The sequence below is a fragment of the Castor canadensis genome, chromosome 18 (assembly GCF_047511655.1).
Source record: "Castor canadensis chromosome 18, mCasCan1.hap1v2, whole genome shotgun sequence".
Lineage (NCBI taxonomy): Eukaryota > Metazoa > Chordata > Mammalia > Rodentia > Castoridae > Castor > Castor canadensis.
In genome coordinates this window covers 34,663,858-34,679,343 of record NC_133403.1, presented here as the reverse complement: position 1 = coordinate 34,679,343, position 15,486 = coordinate 34,663,858, and the positions used below count along the sequence as shown (strand labels likewise).

The window sequence follows — 15,486 nt, the reverse complement described above, 5'->3', positions numbered from 1 at the left end:
CATCATGGCTCCCTTGATCAGTGAGGCAGGTGGTGTGAGGAAGAAGGGACAGGAAAACTGATGCCAGAGAGAGGTCTGAGAAGCTGGCCTGTCACTCACCCTCAGCCTGCTGATGAACAGGCCGGCATCTTCCTCGGAGAGTTTCCCCTGCTGGGTCATGATGCGCTGGATGGCTTTGAGGACATCGGCAGCCATAGTGACATCCCCACAGACGTAAATGTGGCCCCCCTGTTCCTTCAGGGCTCGGTACACGGGCTCGGCCAGCTGTTCCTGTAGGACGTCCTGCACGTACTTCTGTGGGACCAGGAGGAAGGGTGAGAAGCAGCCCCTGACCCTCCCTTTCTCTGCCTCCTGAATAGCTGGGGTTACACCACTGCACCCAGCCTCATGGAGCTAAGTCCTGTGCATCTGGAACTGGGTTTTAATATTGACGATACTCCACACCAGCTGTCAGATAGCCACTGCCCACAGGCTCTGAGTGCCACCACCCCTGGGTATCCTGGTCTCTTCCCTAAGACTCTTGGACCTTCCCAAGATGAAACAGAACCATCACCTGTGGCCCGTGACCATTCTGATGGGTGTTGGCTCTTACATACAATGAACTCAGGGCCTCACACTTACTAGGCAGGTGCTCTACTCCTTGAGCCACTCCACTAGTCCTTTTTCTGATGGATTTTTTTGAGATAGGCTCTCAAGAACTATTTGCCTGGGCTTCTGAACCAATATCCTCCTGATCTCTGCCTCCTGAGTAGCTAGGATTACAGGCATGGGCCACTACAGCCCAGCCTTAAATATATATTTTTAAAGTCCCTATTTTTAAATTAAAAAAAAATTGTTTTTTAGGTACTGGGGATTGGACCCAGGGCCTCACACATGCTAAGCAAGCACTCTCCTACTTGAGCCATGCCCCCAGCCCTTTTGGTGGTAGTGGGATTTGAACTCGGAGCCTCACGTTTGGCCCCTCCCTGCTCTCTTGTTCGTATTTTTATTTTTGAGATAGAGTCTCTATCTTTGCCTGGGCTGGTCTCGAACTCCCCCCCTGCCTCTGCCAAGTAGCTGGGATTACAGGTATGTGCCACCATACCTGGCTTAAATATTTTTTAATTGTGGTAAAATACACTTAATACACAATTTACCATTTTTGCTACCTGACAGTATACAGTTCAGTGATTATCAAATACACTCATGATGTAGTGCTACTGTCACTGACATCCAGCTCCAGAATTTTCTTGTCACTCCAAACAGAAGCCCCTGTATCCATTAGGCAGCCAGACCTCATTTCCTGCCTTCCTCCAGCCCCTGGCAACCACTGATCTGCTTGGATCTGCCTGTTCTAGAATCATGTAATATAATAGAATCATGCGAATATTTAAAACAGATGACCTTCCTTTCCAGGCCTTCTGAGATACAGAGCAGATTCACAGAGATGGGATCAGTAAACCCACCGACATGTCTGCAAGGGTTACCTTTGGTTTGTCTGGCTCCCGGGAGTAGGCTGTGTACAGCTCTCGGAAGACCCCCTTGTTCTTGGCCTGTAAGGTCTCCTCCTTGTAGATATGGTCAATCTTGGACTGCCGACACCCGAACACCAGGACCATGGGGCAGGGACTCATTCCTGGGGACCAGGAAGACCAATGTCACTATTGGCTGTGATGGCTGAGTGGGGGGTGAGGGGAGGTGAAGAGGTGGGGTGCTGGACTCTCAGGGTACATGCAGATAGAAACTCATGAACATGGACAGGCAGGTAGGGTGTGTGTGCACACATGCACACGCACACACTTGCTGCAGGGAGAAGGTGAAGCGTGTTCACAGACTATTCAGCAGCCCCCACCAGGGAGCGCTGTTGAGAATCCAGACCTGAGCTATGCCACCTGGGCTGGAATACCCGCTCGTGTGACAGTGAGCAGCTTGCCTGACTTTGTCTCAGATCCCCCCCCACCCCGACCCCACTATGTGCAAAACATAGTTGCCCCTCAGTGTTCACAGGGGTCCTTCTTAGGTACCAAAATCTGCAGATACTCAAAACCCAGTTGTGAAATGGTGTAGGATTTGCACAGAACCCAAGCACATCCTTCTGTACACTTCAACCCTCTCCAGATGACTTATATTACTTAATGCAATGCAAATACTTGTTATATTGTATTATTTAGGGAATGATGACAAGAAGAAAAGTCTGTTCATGTCCAATCCAGACTCATTTATTTCTTAAAAAAATTTATTTTTGATCAGCAGCTTTGTCTTGTTTTGGGTGATACTGGGGTTTGAACTCAGGTCCTCACACTTGCTAGGCAGGTGCTCTACCATTTGAGCCATGCCCCAGCCCTTGCTCTGCAGTTGGGTGAGGTAGGGATTCAGAACCCACAGGTAAGAAATGTAGAGCGACTGTAATAATATCTACAGGAAAACTGGGCCTAGTAGCTGGAACATTCTTTATAGCTGCTAGCTGTGCTGTACGTGTATGGTTCCATGGGGCAGGTGTTTATTTTTGCTTCAGATGCTCTTCTCCCTTGTTTATTGCTATGTCCTCAGCACCTACAGTAGGGTTGGGTATTTATTAGGTGCTCAATGAATCACCTAAAAAGAGATTCCCTGTCTTTTTCCCAAGTTGTTGTATCTCTCACAGCCTGTGGGACAGTCTGTGAACATACCCATTTGATAAAGACGAATGGCAACTCCTTATTTCCAATATCCTTCTAGGGATATGGAATTTTTAGAGCAGGCCACCTCTCAACAGTCAAAGAAATACCCTCTGAGGATGGGACTCCAGGACCCTAGGACAGGCTATGTCCATGGAAGATCTGGGTGAAGCATTGCAGAGGCTGCTGCCCCATTCTTTGGGGGGGCTGAGACACAGGGTGGACATGTATGGCTGCTGGATTATACCCACCTTTGTGTTGGATGTCAAATTGCCGTTGCTGCCAGAAGCTTCGGAAGGGGGCAATGCCAGTGCCTGGGCCAACCAGGATGCAGGGGACCTGGGGATTTCGGGGCAGGTGGAAGCTGGGGGCACTGGACAAGGACGAGAGAGAAGTCTGGCTGAGCTTAGCTCTGATCAGGAACTGTGGCGCCTAAGGTAGCAGTGGTGGCCATCTTGGGGAGATACAATGAGACAGCCCTATAGCTGGGCCACAGGGTAGGAGGCCACAGATTAGGGGAAGTCCCCAGACAGGAGGTCCTCAGGATCTGACCCCATTCCCCAGTTCTCATTGCCCAGCTTGGCCACAGAAGGTACTGAGCTAACCTAGAGTTTCTCTGCCTGGGTTCAAATCCCTACTCTGTGTGACGATAGCAGATTGCTTAACTGTCTAAGAAATCTCAGTTTTCCCTCATGTGCAAAATGGAAATAGTCCCTCAGTATTCACAGGGCCTCTTCTTGGGTACCAAAATCTGCAGATGCTCAAGACCCATATGTAAAATGGCGGTAGAATTTGCACAGAACCCAAGCATATCCTCCTGAACACTTCAAACCATCTCCAGATGACTTATATTACTTTAATACAATGCAAATAGTTGTCGTATTGTTTAGGGAATAATAATAATATGAAAAGTCTTTTGACTCTGAGTGGAAGCTCCTTTGTTGTGGGGCTGTGTGTGTTAAGGACCATACTGCGAGCATCTTACCCTCAACAGCTGAGAAAAATGGCTTTCCAAGCTCACTGTTCAGGCCGAGAAGTTACTGGTTGACAGAGCAGGTGTCTATCATGTGTCTAAGCTCAGGTGTATCCTTTAAAACTGAGCTGGGAGGAAAAGCTGCCATTGATGGGTGGGGAGTGGTGACAGGTTGGGGGTGACCAGTAAAAGCTGGATAGAATTTCCACTAGTCTGTGACGTCCATGAAGGCTGAGACTCTATCTGCCTGCTTCTTCCCTGTAGCTCCAGCACGTAGCAGAATACATGTATTTTCATTGACTTTGACCTTGCCTAGAGGACATGCTTAGCTGGCTGTGTCGCTCTGTTGATCTTGTTTCTTTAACAACATGGAGTGATGCAGGGCACTGGCTCACCCCACCAGCCATCTCTCCAAGAACCCTTCAGGCTTGTCCACCCACCCGACTCATGACATCAAGTGCAGATCTGAGACAGCCACTCATCTCTCTTCCAGTTACTCACCCTCTCACGAAGCAGGGGACCAGCTCGTCAGCTGGGATCCGGTTGAGCCAGGAGGAGCACACGCCGTGGTGAATTGGCCCTTCTCCATCTAGCAGAATAAGCAGCGGTCTGGCTTACCCACTGCCCCCACCTTCCCCACCTGACCTCCCTACACCCTTCAGTGCGAAGGCTTGCTTGCAGGGCAATGCCAAGTTCCTGCCTTGGAATTCCTGGTCTGAATCCCTTCCTCCTAAGGGAAGAGGAACCAGCACAGCTGGAGGCGGGTGTAGGGGGATGGTGTCTGTGCACCTGCCTAGGGTTCTGTTAGGTATGGATGGGCTACACTGATCTTACCCACTCCACGGCCTGGGTCAGTGTGCTCTGGGTGGCTTGCCAGGATCCTGGTGTCAGAGCCTCAGGCACTGTGCATTTTAATTGGGGAAATACACTAGCAGAACTGGAGGCATCTGGTAACAATCAACTGGGTCCTGATGCACAGGGAATGGTGAGGATGGTTGTCTAGGTGCTGCCTTGGAGCCCAAAGGGATGGAGTGAGTCAAAGCAGGGGGGGGTCTCAGGGGGGGGGTCTCAGACTGGGAAGAGCCAAGACCTCAAATGCACATCTTACCTCTTTTATTATTAATATTATTTTTGGTGATACTGGGGTTTAAATTCAGAACTTCACACTTGCTTGGCAAGCGCTCTACCACTTGAGCCACTCCTCCAGCCCACACCCTGCCCCTTTCCCAATTCTGCTGAAGGACCACCTGCCTGCTTGGTGGTCTTTCCTCCCTTTCCTGGCTGTGGGTGGGACTGTCCTGCATGGATGTGGGGCGGGACCTGGGGCAGTAGCTCAGGGAGGGATCTCCAGAAGCCTTGGGGGTAAAACACAGATGGGGGCTTGGTGCCTCTGCCCACCTCGGGTGTGGTAGGAGACGATGGCCACTGTGAGGTGCACCTCATCAGGGTACATGTCTGGGGAGGAGCTGATGGAGTAGTAGCGTGGCTGCAGCAGAGACAGCTGGGTAAGGAGCAGGGTGGCGGGCATCTGGATGGATGGGAACTCCTCCAGCACTTCCACCATGGTGGGGTTCTTACCCCATTTCCACTCCTCATACTCCTGTAGCCCCTGGACCAAGAGAGGACAGAGAGAAGCTTAAGTCCCACTCCCTGTACTTTTGCTGGGGCCTTGAGGAGGTATAGGGAAGACGGCAGAATAAAATATAAACAGTGAACACTCCCCATCAGGATTCTTCAGCACCAGGCTTTAATCCCCTGAGGATTTATGAAATAAGTACCATATTAGGCCCTCGGGGCTGCTATGAAATACCTCAGGCTACTTAATCCAGATGATAAAACGTAGAACTCATGGTTTTAGAAGTTCACATTCAAGGCACCAGCAAATCTGGTGTCTGGTGAGAACCTACTGTTTGTGGATGGCACCTGCCACGTGTCCTCACTTAGCAAAGGGACAAACCAGCTCTCTCAGGCTCTTTTATAAAGACAATTCATAAGGGCAGACCCCTCTCCTGATCCAATCACTTCTTATTTTATTTTGCAGTGCTGGGGATCGAACCCAGAGCCTTACACATGCTAGGCAAGCACTCTATCAGAGACACATCCCCAACCCAAATTCTACCAGTTAATACCACCACCTGACTGTTAGGTGCTGGTACATGGGGATTAGGTTTCAATATATGAATTTTGGGAGGACACACAAACATTCAGCCCATAGCAAATATTATTGTTATTCCCATTTTATGGATGAGCACACTAAGGGGTACACAGGTCCTATGGCTATTAGGACAATAGGACTGGGAGATAAATCTAAGCCAGGAGGTGGCAAGTTTCAGCCTACAAGCCAATCCTGGCATGCCACAAAAACAGGTTTGGCTCTTGAGGTACGAATTGTTTTTATATTTTTAAATGTTTGGGAAAAAAATCAAAAGAAGAATAATATTTTATGACACCAGTATACAATATGGAATTCAAATTTAGTGTTCATTTTGTGGACACAGTCACATCATTTACCAATTGTTTTCCTGTCCTACTACAATTGCAGAGTTGAACAGTTGCAACAGAGGTCAAAGGGAACATGAGCCTAAAATATTCACTACCTGGCCTTTCACAGAAAAATCTGCTATCTAGGTAGTCTGGCCCAAGAATCTGCATCCCTAACCATTACACTGTCCTGAAGGTCAAAAGTGACACACTGTGGCATTGTGGATTACTGACTCAACGAGCTGTGTCAGGCAGAGCAAGCACAGGATGCAAACAAGCGATTTGCTGGTTGCTGAGGCTGGGAATCAATCCTCCGAGGGTTGGGAGATGGTCTCTGACAGCGTGGGAAAACAGGTGGAGGACCATGTTCAGGGTGGGTTCCCAGCAAAGCCCAGCTGTTCCCAGGGAACACAGGAAATCTCTGGGGCTCTGGGTTGCTTTTCCTGCATCTCAGCCTGTGGGTAAAGCTGATTATGAGGGCATTGCGTAACAGTGTACTGTAGAGCCGGTTCCTAAAGACTGCCCTTGTCTTATGAGAGCACACGTTCCCAGCCCCCAGCCTCACCAACCTCCAGCTGCTGGTGGAGAGTCCTCAGTGGAGACTCTGAGAGAACACTTACCAGACCTCCCCTTCACAATGACCTTCACCTGACCTTACTTCCACTTGACACTGACCTCTACCTGGCACGGATCTCCACTGATGCTGACCTCTATCACCTGTGTCACTGCCAGGTCTGGCTTCCCGTAGGCTGTTCCCAGTCTATGACTGAGCACAGAAGGAATAGATGCCAAGGCAGGATTTTCCCTGGTGGCCATGACTTTGGCTCAAACTTACCAAGAACCTCGCTTGTCCTTCATAACCTGCACTGCAGTCTAGGACACTTCAACCCTCCCCTTCCCTCCTCTTCCTTCACTTGGGGTCGGCCCTGCTTTTGATCCTATGTTTCCTAGCTCTGACTCCTTTCCCATTTTCTCTCACACAGGTATTTCCACTAATTAAAAACCTTGGTCATTTATCCCATCTTGGACACTGTGCTTTTTTTTTTTTTTTTTTTTTTGGAAGAATAGACATACATATGGTTCTATCAAATCCTACTTTAAATAATACTGTACAAAATGGTGCAACCTATGGTTCTTCTTCATACTACCTTCCCCATTAATTATAAGTTTCAAATCAGTTATACATGTACAAAGTCTAAAAGTTAAAGAATTCTGCCAAACTTATGATTAAAAATAAGGGTGTCCTGTTCCACTGCAGCCATCTGCTTCCAGCTCCCAGAGGTAACCACTTAATAACTCTTTAACTGCCTTCTGGTGTTTATTTTCGTATTTCTAAGTAATATGCATTTGCTAATTAGCCTCTTCCTTGCTACCCTCACTTCCCCATTCAGTCCCCTCTCCTGGATAGAAAAAACATCCTTTGCTGGGGGTTTTCTTTTTTTTTTTTTAATTCATATGTGCATACAATGTTTGGGTCAATTCTCTCCCCTTCCTCCCGCCCCCTCCTTACCTACCCTATCCCCTCCCTTTCTCCCCCACCCCCTCCATACCAGGCAGAAAAGCTGGGGGGTTTCTTACTGAGAAGAAGACCCTACTGGGAAGAGTCTGAGTGGTCCTCCTGGGTAGGAGCTTAGGACAGGCAAGTCCTTGGTGTCTAAGCAAGGGAGGTAAAAGCTTTGCTTGGGTCACCTCACCATCAGGAGCCTCTTACGTTTGCAATGCTATCTACAGCTTGTTTCCATGGGAAAAAAGTTACAACCTTCTTTTTCTTCCAATCATGGGCTAAGATAGAGCTCATGGAAGCTCAAAAAGTCAAAGAAAGGTAGAAAAAGAGTTAGGATAGCAATTTCTATGGTGGCCAGAGAACTTTGAGTTTCACAGTCGGGGGAGGAGTCACTTCATTCTGTCAGGCCTTAAAACCAGGGTTGATGATTAGGACTGGCCAAAATGGACACGCCAACATGGTGGCCACGTGCAAATGAGAACAAGGCACCCTCTGCTCACGACTGCCACCTGCTGGGAAACTGTTGGAATCGCTGTTTTAGAATCACTAAGAGGTGACAGGAGCCTGTAGAGTTAGGTGGAGCCCAGGAACCCACCTTGCTGAGGACCAGCAGACGCTGTTTCTCTTTCTCGTTGGTGGCCAGGGAGGCGAACTGCTGAAGCTGTAGGGGTGTGGGTGGCGTGGTGATGTCCAGGTAATACTTGAAGGCCTGGAAGATGGTGCAGGGCGGGAGGCGGGGCTCATCCTTCCAATTACTGATGACGCCTGGGGAGGCAAAATGGCAGGTGAGTGGTAGGTGGGGGAGGCTCTGGTCCAAGGCAGAGGTCTAGGTCTGCTGTCAGCTCATTTAATCCTCAGAACAATCCTAGGTGGTGACTGTTATTATTGTCCACATGGGGAAAATGGAAACAGAGCTGTGAAGGACTCTAAGGTCACATGCTTTTACGTGTGAAGCCAGGCAGGTGTATATTACACGTTGGCTCTCCATATAGGTAGGTTTTATATCTCATGGATTCTACAGAGGATTGAAATTGTCTATACTTCAAAGATGACTTAAAGCAGGCAGGAAGATGTGCACAGGTATGTGCCATTTTATATTAAGGGACTTGAGCATCTGTGAATTTTGGTGTCCTCTGGGAGCCTCCCCACGGAGGCTCAGGGGTGATTGTTCTGTTTTGTGAACTTTCCACTTAATATGGCCCCGAACGCAACCTCTCCCTGGTCAGGAGTTCCAGCCATGATGGAGAGCTCTGTTCTAACCCAGAGGAGACCTGGCTGGTGGAGGTATGAAGGGAGGAGTGTCTCTCCAAAGTGGCACCTTCCCAAGGGATTTTTATGAAGTCTTTGAGTGCATGCTACTTTCATTTTCTGCCCTGGCTGTTTTGTAAAGGTGACAATTACAGTGTCACAGGCTGCCATGGAAGGTACCATAGCACTTTGTATTGGAGCCCAGAGCCCACCTGTACCTGTTGGGATAAAGATGAAGCATTAAGGCCTATTTGCCTTTGGAAGTTCTTTATGCCAGCTATAGCAGCACACACCTGTAATCCCAGCATTTGGGAGACTGAGTCAGGAGAATTGTGAGTTGGAGACTGTGTCTCAGACAAAAAACAGTAAGTTCTTCAAGACTCATGTCAGTGATGGCCACTTACATAAGTGAGAACTTGACCTGATAAGTCACAGTGTGGGTTCCACCCCCCCTAGCACCATCAAGCTTCCTACATGATCTTTTGTTTCTGAGGGGAATTGGAATTGGACTTGAGTGGCTCTCTCCTTGGTGGGCAGCGGAGGACTATAGGTTCTTCTGCAGGGTGGTGGTGAGGAAGAAATAAGAGCTGTGACTGCTGTTCCCAGGAGTGTTTAATGAGGGAAGGCAGACACTCTTTCCCCAGTGAGCCACCTGTGTCCTGGCATCATGGTGTCTGATCTGCCAGTTGGGCCAACATCGGCCAACCATGAGGAAGTGGGAGTCTGTCTTGTGAGCTGCAGGAACCCCAGAATCCCTCTCCTTCTAGACTAGTGAGCAGGAGAAGGAAGGGGTCTCCTTTCCCCTCACACCCACCACCTCTGGGTCATCAGGAATGGCAGGGTCCCTGAGGGCATTACCCAAAGCCGTGTTCCGCTCCTCCAGCAGCTCCACCTTCACCGTCTGATTAGCAGGGGGTGCGTCCTCCAGCCGCTCAATGAGCGCATTCACGAGGTCCTCATGGTTTCCAGGGAAGACACCCAGGTGGTCCCCAGGCTGGTACTGCAACTCCTGATTCCCGTTGGTGTGGAGACGCACAAAGATGGTTGATCGGCTGTGGGGAAGGACATGAGGAACCATAGGACAAGGGCCACCTGCTTCTGCCTCCTTTCTTTGCCTCTCTGTGCCCTTGTTGGATTCAATTCCCCTTCTTCCTTTCTTATTGGGCCATGCCAACAGGGCATGTGCCCATCATTTTAGACCTTGGCTTTTACCAAGGTCACCAAAGAGTTCCTCATGGCAAACTCAACAGCAGATTCCTGGGGCCCATCAGGACCCTGGAGGTAGCTACTTACCTCTCTCCTTCAAGCTCTCCCCATCTTCCCTCTGGCTGCTCCTGTTTGATCTCCTTCCCATCTCCCCAAACTCAACACTGGGGCACCCCGGGGCTCCTGCCTCTGCTTGACTTTCTCTACCATGTCTCATCCCCTGACATACAGCATCACTTCCTTCATTCTGTGGCTGCAATGTGTCCCCTGTCAGGACAAATAAACTTTATGGTGGGATAGTTTGTCCAGTACGGTCACTGCTTTATGCTTGGTGCCTGTGACAGTGTATAGAACACAGGAGGTGCACAGCAAATATTTGTTAAATGAAGGGACCTCAGGCTTGTGGGGTGAGCTAGTTTCTAGGCAACCCCCATTCTCAGTTCCAGCTGGGGTTCCCAGGGACCTGCACCCCACTGTAGCCACACAGGCAGTGGTGTTCCTCATCTGTGAAATTCCATTTCTCCTACAATTCCAAGCTCCTCCCCCTTTTGTTACCAGGGTTGCCATATTGTAAAGAAAAAAAAAAAAAAGCTCAAGTTCTTCTTATGAATAAATTCACCAATATCATAAAATCAAAATTCAAAGAAGCAAACCTAGAGGGGTGCTAATTTATTCCTGCCTGGCTGTGCCCTTGAGCATTGAGTTTTGTGGTTTCAAGTTCAGGAGGCCTGTGTTAGCCAATGGCTTTGACAATGAATTCTTAGAGTGTGATTGTTCTAGTCTTCTGAAAGTTTGGTGCATATATTTTACATAACGCAATCGGTGGGGTGGACGACACTTTGGTGAATCAAATCTTTGCATTCTGAGCTGCGTTTGCTTTTCAGATTTGCTCTCTTCATTGCCAATTGGTTTCAGTTGACAGTCACTTGATATTCAACGTGAGGTCCCTACGTTCTCTAAGCTATGTAAATCACACTTCAATACTGTGATTTAGGGAGTTTTTGGCACAACCAAGAGCCCTTTTGTGCTACAAATAGCCCATCATTGCTAAAAATAGTTGAGCTGGCACAGTTTTGTGTGTGTGTGTGTGTGTGTGTGTGTGTGTGTGTGTGTAGGGGGAGAGTGTGAAGTATTTTCTTGAAGCAAGGCATCCCTGTTAGTAGAGTGGGGAATTTGGGGACCATATTGCAAATGTGCTGTTAGGGTCTGTGGTTCCGCTCTCCTTTTCCAGGCAGCTCTCACCCTCTCTGGGGCCCTGAGTTGTCAGCTTGCCTGATTGATTTTCCCTTGAGCTCACATCAGACTGGTTCCTTTCCATGGCAGCCAGCAGGGAATTAGCAGAAGCCAGCAGCCAGCAGGGGGCGCTGCAGGGTTTCTAATTTGGAGCCTCCTGCGCTCACCTGGAGGAGCATTTGAGAGGTCCACAAATCATCCCTGCTTTTTTTCCTTGATGGTCAGGACTTGTACAAAACAGGAACGCAGTGGACTTGAACTTGCTGAGCCTGCTTATGTGCCCAGCCACTCCCCCCAAGTCTGTCTGAACGTGGCACAAGGGGGTCCGGCAGAAAAAGGAAAGAAATGGAAATGTGGCTGGCACCCAAGCAGTGGTGCAGGCTCTGCTCACCTGGAGTCCTAAGCAAGGGGACTTTGCGAATTGCTGGCTAAGAACCCCAGCACTGAACAACCACGTGGTCCTGGGTGCCAGTGCTCTATGATTTGCTGGGAAGCTGGCCTGGGTGTCAATTGTCATAAACCTCGGTTCTGCTGGAGTCTTCTAAGTGGAAGATTTTTTTGAAAACTTGGGACACACATGGTTCAGGGAGGGAAGTAGCCACTGGGCCTTGCCCACCTCATCTGTTGATGTGTCCGTGTGTAGAAGCATCACACAGACACACAGACACACGCACACTTGACAGTGGTTCAGACAGGTTCACAGATGAAAGAACAATTTGCTAATGTTCAGTGTTAAATGGAAAAAAACCAAATAGCTAATAATGCCTACCCTTCAAGAGAAAGAGTAAATAAACACTGTCAGCAGTTGTGAGCCGGCTGAATTAACAAGGTCCATTCATTCTTTCAGTGCATCTACACTGAGTGTCAGGCACTGTTCTAGGCACCTGGAGAGAGTGATGGGGAGGAAGAGCTGAGTGCTCAGTTCTCATTGAGAAGTTACTTAGAGATGTCAGAGGGGGTTCGGGTGTGGATGAACGAGGGGTGATGGGCAGGAGGCAAGGGACTAGCTTGGACAGGATGATCAGGCAGGTCTTTCTAGGGATCTGACATTGGGACAGAGTCCTGAATAATGAGAAGGAGTAGGTGTGCAAAGATCCAGGAGCAGAGTGTTCCAGAAAGGGAGAATAGTATGCACAAAAGTTCTGTTGCAGAAAAAAGGGGATGTGTGTTCAGGAAGGGGACAGTGTCTGGGGGAGGAGGGCTTAGAGAGTGTCAGGGACTTGATCCTGATCCTCTAAGGAGTCTGGAGGGTTCCCTACACCAGTAGGGATGTCACTACAAGCAGAACAGCTGTGGGATAATATTCAATTTATTTATTTAGCTTTGGTACTGTGTACTGAACTCAGGGCCTTGTACTTGCTAGGTAAGGACTCCACCACTCGAGTCATACCCAAGCCCTTTCACTCTTGATTTGCTTTCCAGATAGGGTCTCCTGCTTTTTCCCAGGCTGGCCTGGATCCTTCAACCTCCACCTCCCAAACAGCAGGGTTACAGCCATGCATCACTCTGCTGGGCCCTCAATTTCTGTTTTTCAAATGATTACTTAGGACTGCTGTATGGAAAATGGCTCTTTGAGAGAAAAGCCCAGGTGTAAGGAGACAGATCAGGCAGTGATTCTGGTCACTCAGACCACAGATGGTCATGGCTTTGCTCAAGGTGGGGGGCACTGTGGATCTGAGATGATGTTGAAAGGTCCAGGCCAAAGCATCCTCTGAGATAGTGGTGCAGTGAGGGGAGCAAGGGACACTGGGGTTTTGACTGGGGCTGAGTGCTGATGTCTCCTGTTGAGATGGGGAATGCTGGAGAGAGCGGTCTTCTCCCTGGCGTACAAAAATGAAGAGTTCTCCAACAGTGCTCCAAAGGAGCCCAGTGTTCTGGCCCTTCTCGAACCTTCCATCTTGCTCATCCCTCTTCCTGGGCACCCTTCCGTCCTCTTTTCTTCTCTGAAGTCCACCTTCTCTTGGTGGTTCACTTTGAGCCCTGTGTTTTCCCTCTTCCTCCTGACTTCTAGAACGTACGGTCTCACCCCTCCATTATCTCCTCACTATGCTGTTTTTATGCATTCTCTGCTAATTATGCATGCATTAGAAAATTTATTTCCAGACAGGATGGGCACTGTGGTCACTTTTCCCTTCAGGTTTGCAAAGCTCACCCTCAAAGAGCTGTTTACTTCCTCCCTGGTACTTTGCTTGCAATTACAGGTCTCTAGTGGGGTGATTTGTGATGTCTTCGATATGGTTTCCTGGACCAAAGAGTCCCACTTGGCTTTGGGCAGGAGAAAAGGGGTGGGTCAAGCTTCTATTCAATTACCCTTTTTTCCCTCTTTTTAATAAACCTTATGAAGCTGGAAATGGCATTAAGCCTGAAAACAGGAGCACACTTAAAAAGATAAACACTCATGTACAATTTGGCCCTCCCGGTGCTAATTCACAATTGATTGTTATTCCCTGTTTCTATTCCTAGGCTCCTTTGGAATATTCTTGTAGGTCAGTTTCTTCAGAAACTTAGAGTCAGGTACCCTTCCTGGGGGTAGGCAGGGGTGATCTGGGGCCTTTGGCTCAATCAAGTCTCAAAACATCTGCCTTTTTCCTTGCTTCTTGTGTGCTGGGCTTTGGGCTGCTTTTTCTAGCAGTTATTAGTAGTTACTACTGAGAGAAATTTCCAGCAGATTCTTAGTCTTCCTTCCTCCCTTCCTCCCTTCCTTCTTTCCTTCCTCCCTTCCTTCTTTCCTTTCTCCCTTCCTTCCTCTCTCTCCCCCTCTCCCCCTCCCTCCCTCTCTTCCTTTGTCCTGGTACTGGGGTTTGAACTCAGGGCCTCATGCTTTCTAGGAAGATATTCTACCACTTGAACTATGCCCCCAGCCCTTTTTGCTTTAGTTATTTTTAGATAGGGTCTTGTGATTTTGCTAGGGTTAGCCTTGGATCTCAATGTTCCTTCTGGTGTGGCCTCCTGAGTAGCTGGGATTACAGGTGTGAACCACCCTGCCTGGAAATCCTTCCCTTCAATACTATTGAAGTCACAATTTTCCATGGGCTGGACATGAGAAGTAAAAGGCATAGTTCAAATACAGAGTCCCCCCTTCCCCCCCCCGCCCCCCGCCAGAAGTCATTACACTCTGAATACTGCACTGAACTAATTATTCAAAGAGATTAATTGCCTGATCTATTTCTTTAATGTCTGAGGATCTAAGAGAGAAAACATGAGCCCTGGGGCTCTGTCTTGTTGATCACTTTTATCAAAAGTTTAAAGGACCACACAGAAAGCATGCCTGTTAAATCTGCATATCACAGGAAGCAGGGCTGAATGGAGAAGAGACATGGGACCTTGCAACAGGCCAGGTGCTGTCTGTACCTCAGTTTTAATGGCCACTGAAGCCATGCAATGAGGTTGAAGCCATCTGTGTAGTCACTTGGCACGTTGAATTTGGAGTCAGATAACCAGGTCAGTGTGACCTTGAGAAAGTCACTTGCATTTTCTAACTATCATTTCTCATTTGTAAAATGTGGGTGATCACAGGCTGTACTTCCTGGCTGATGTGAATTAAAAGTGATCTTACACAGAGGTCTCAGCCCAACACTAGATAAACACTGGGAATCTTCCTATAATTCTCATTTTATAGCTGAGGTGACAGGGGCTCAGAGCACCTAAGTGGCTTTTCCAAGGTCACATAGACTCAGCAAGTACGTGGGAGAGCTGGGTCAGAACTCAGGGCCACCCAGCTCTTCACACTTATATTTATACTTATATCTTGCTCATTGTGTAAATGATCCCCTTCAACAGGAATCAAACTCAAAAACGTTCATTAGTACTAAAAAAAGTGACTCCTAGAAGCAGAGTCTGATCTGATCATTTTGAGAAGAGAGGATGGCTAGGATAGTGAGAACACAGGCTTAATAGAACAGCCTGGCTGTGAGGAAAATGGCTGCAATGTCAGGTGGCATTAGTGAGTCCTGTACAGATTGGTGACGGCAAAAATAGTGCCGCACTCCGCAGAGTAAATTACACAACCTCTGTGCCATGGTGACCAGGTCTGAGAATGACATTTGCTGAAAGCTTGGGAAGCCAGATCTTAGGAACAATAATTTGGAGTCATTGGGACTCACAGGGGATTGGTCAATGTCTGTGGTTACCTTTTAGGTCTGTCATTTGGAAGAAATGAATTTGTTTTGGGTATCAATGTAAAGGATAACTGGGTTTAACAAAAA

The 15,486-nt window shown here is 48.3% G+C and overlaps 1 protein-coding gene across 4 annotated transcripts in view; it reads right to left on the bottom strand.

Moving 5' to 3' along the window:
• Positions 1 to 15,486, bottom strand: part of Nos1 (nitric oxide synthase 1) — a 162,601-nt gene that overhangs the window by 3,608 nt on the left and 143,507 nt on the right. For all 4 annotated transcript variants that reach the window (XM_020163665.2, XM_074061437.1, XM_074061435.1 and 1 more), the window contains 7 exons: positions 9,701 to 9,894; positions 8,190 to 8,359; positions 5,008 to 5,218; positions 4,111 to 4,198; positions 2,888 to 3,009; positions 1,467 to 1,615; positions 100 to 294 (listed from right to left, as the gene is read on the bottom strand). In XM_020163665.2, coding sequence (XP_020019254.2) covers positions 100 to 294; positions 1,467 to 1,615; positions 2,888 to 3,009; positions 4,111 to 4,198; positions 5,008 to 5,218; positions 8,190 to 8,359; positions 9,701 to 9,894 — 1,129 coding nt within the window. The remainder of the gene's footprint in view (positions 1 to 99; positions 295 to 1,466; positions 1,616 to 2,887; positions 3,010 to 4,110; positions 4,199 to 5,007; positions 5,219 to 8,189; positions 8,360 to 9,700; positions 9,895 to 15,486) is intronic.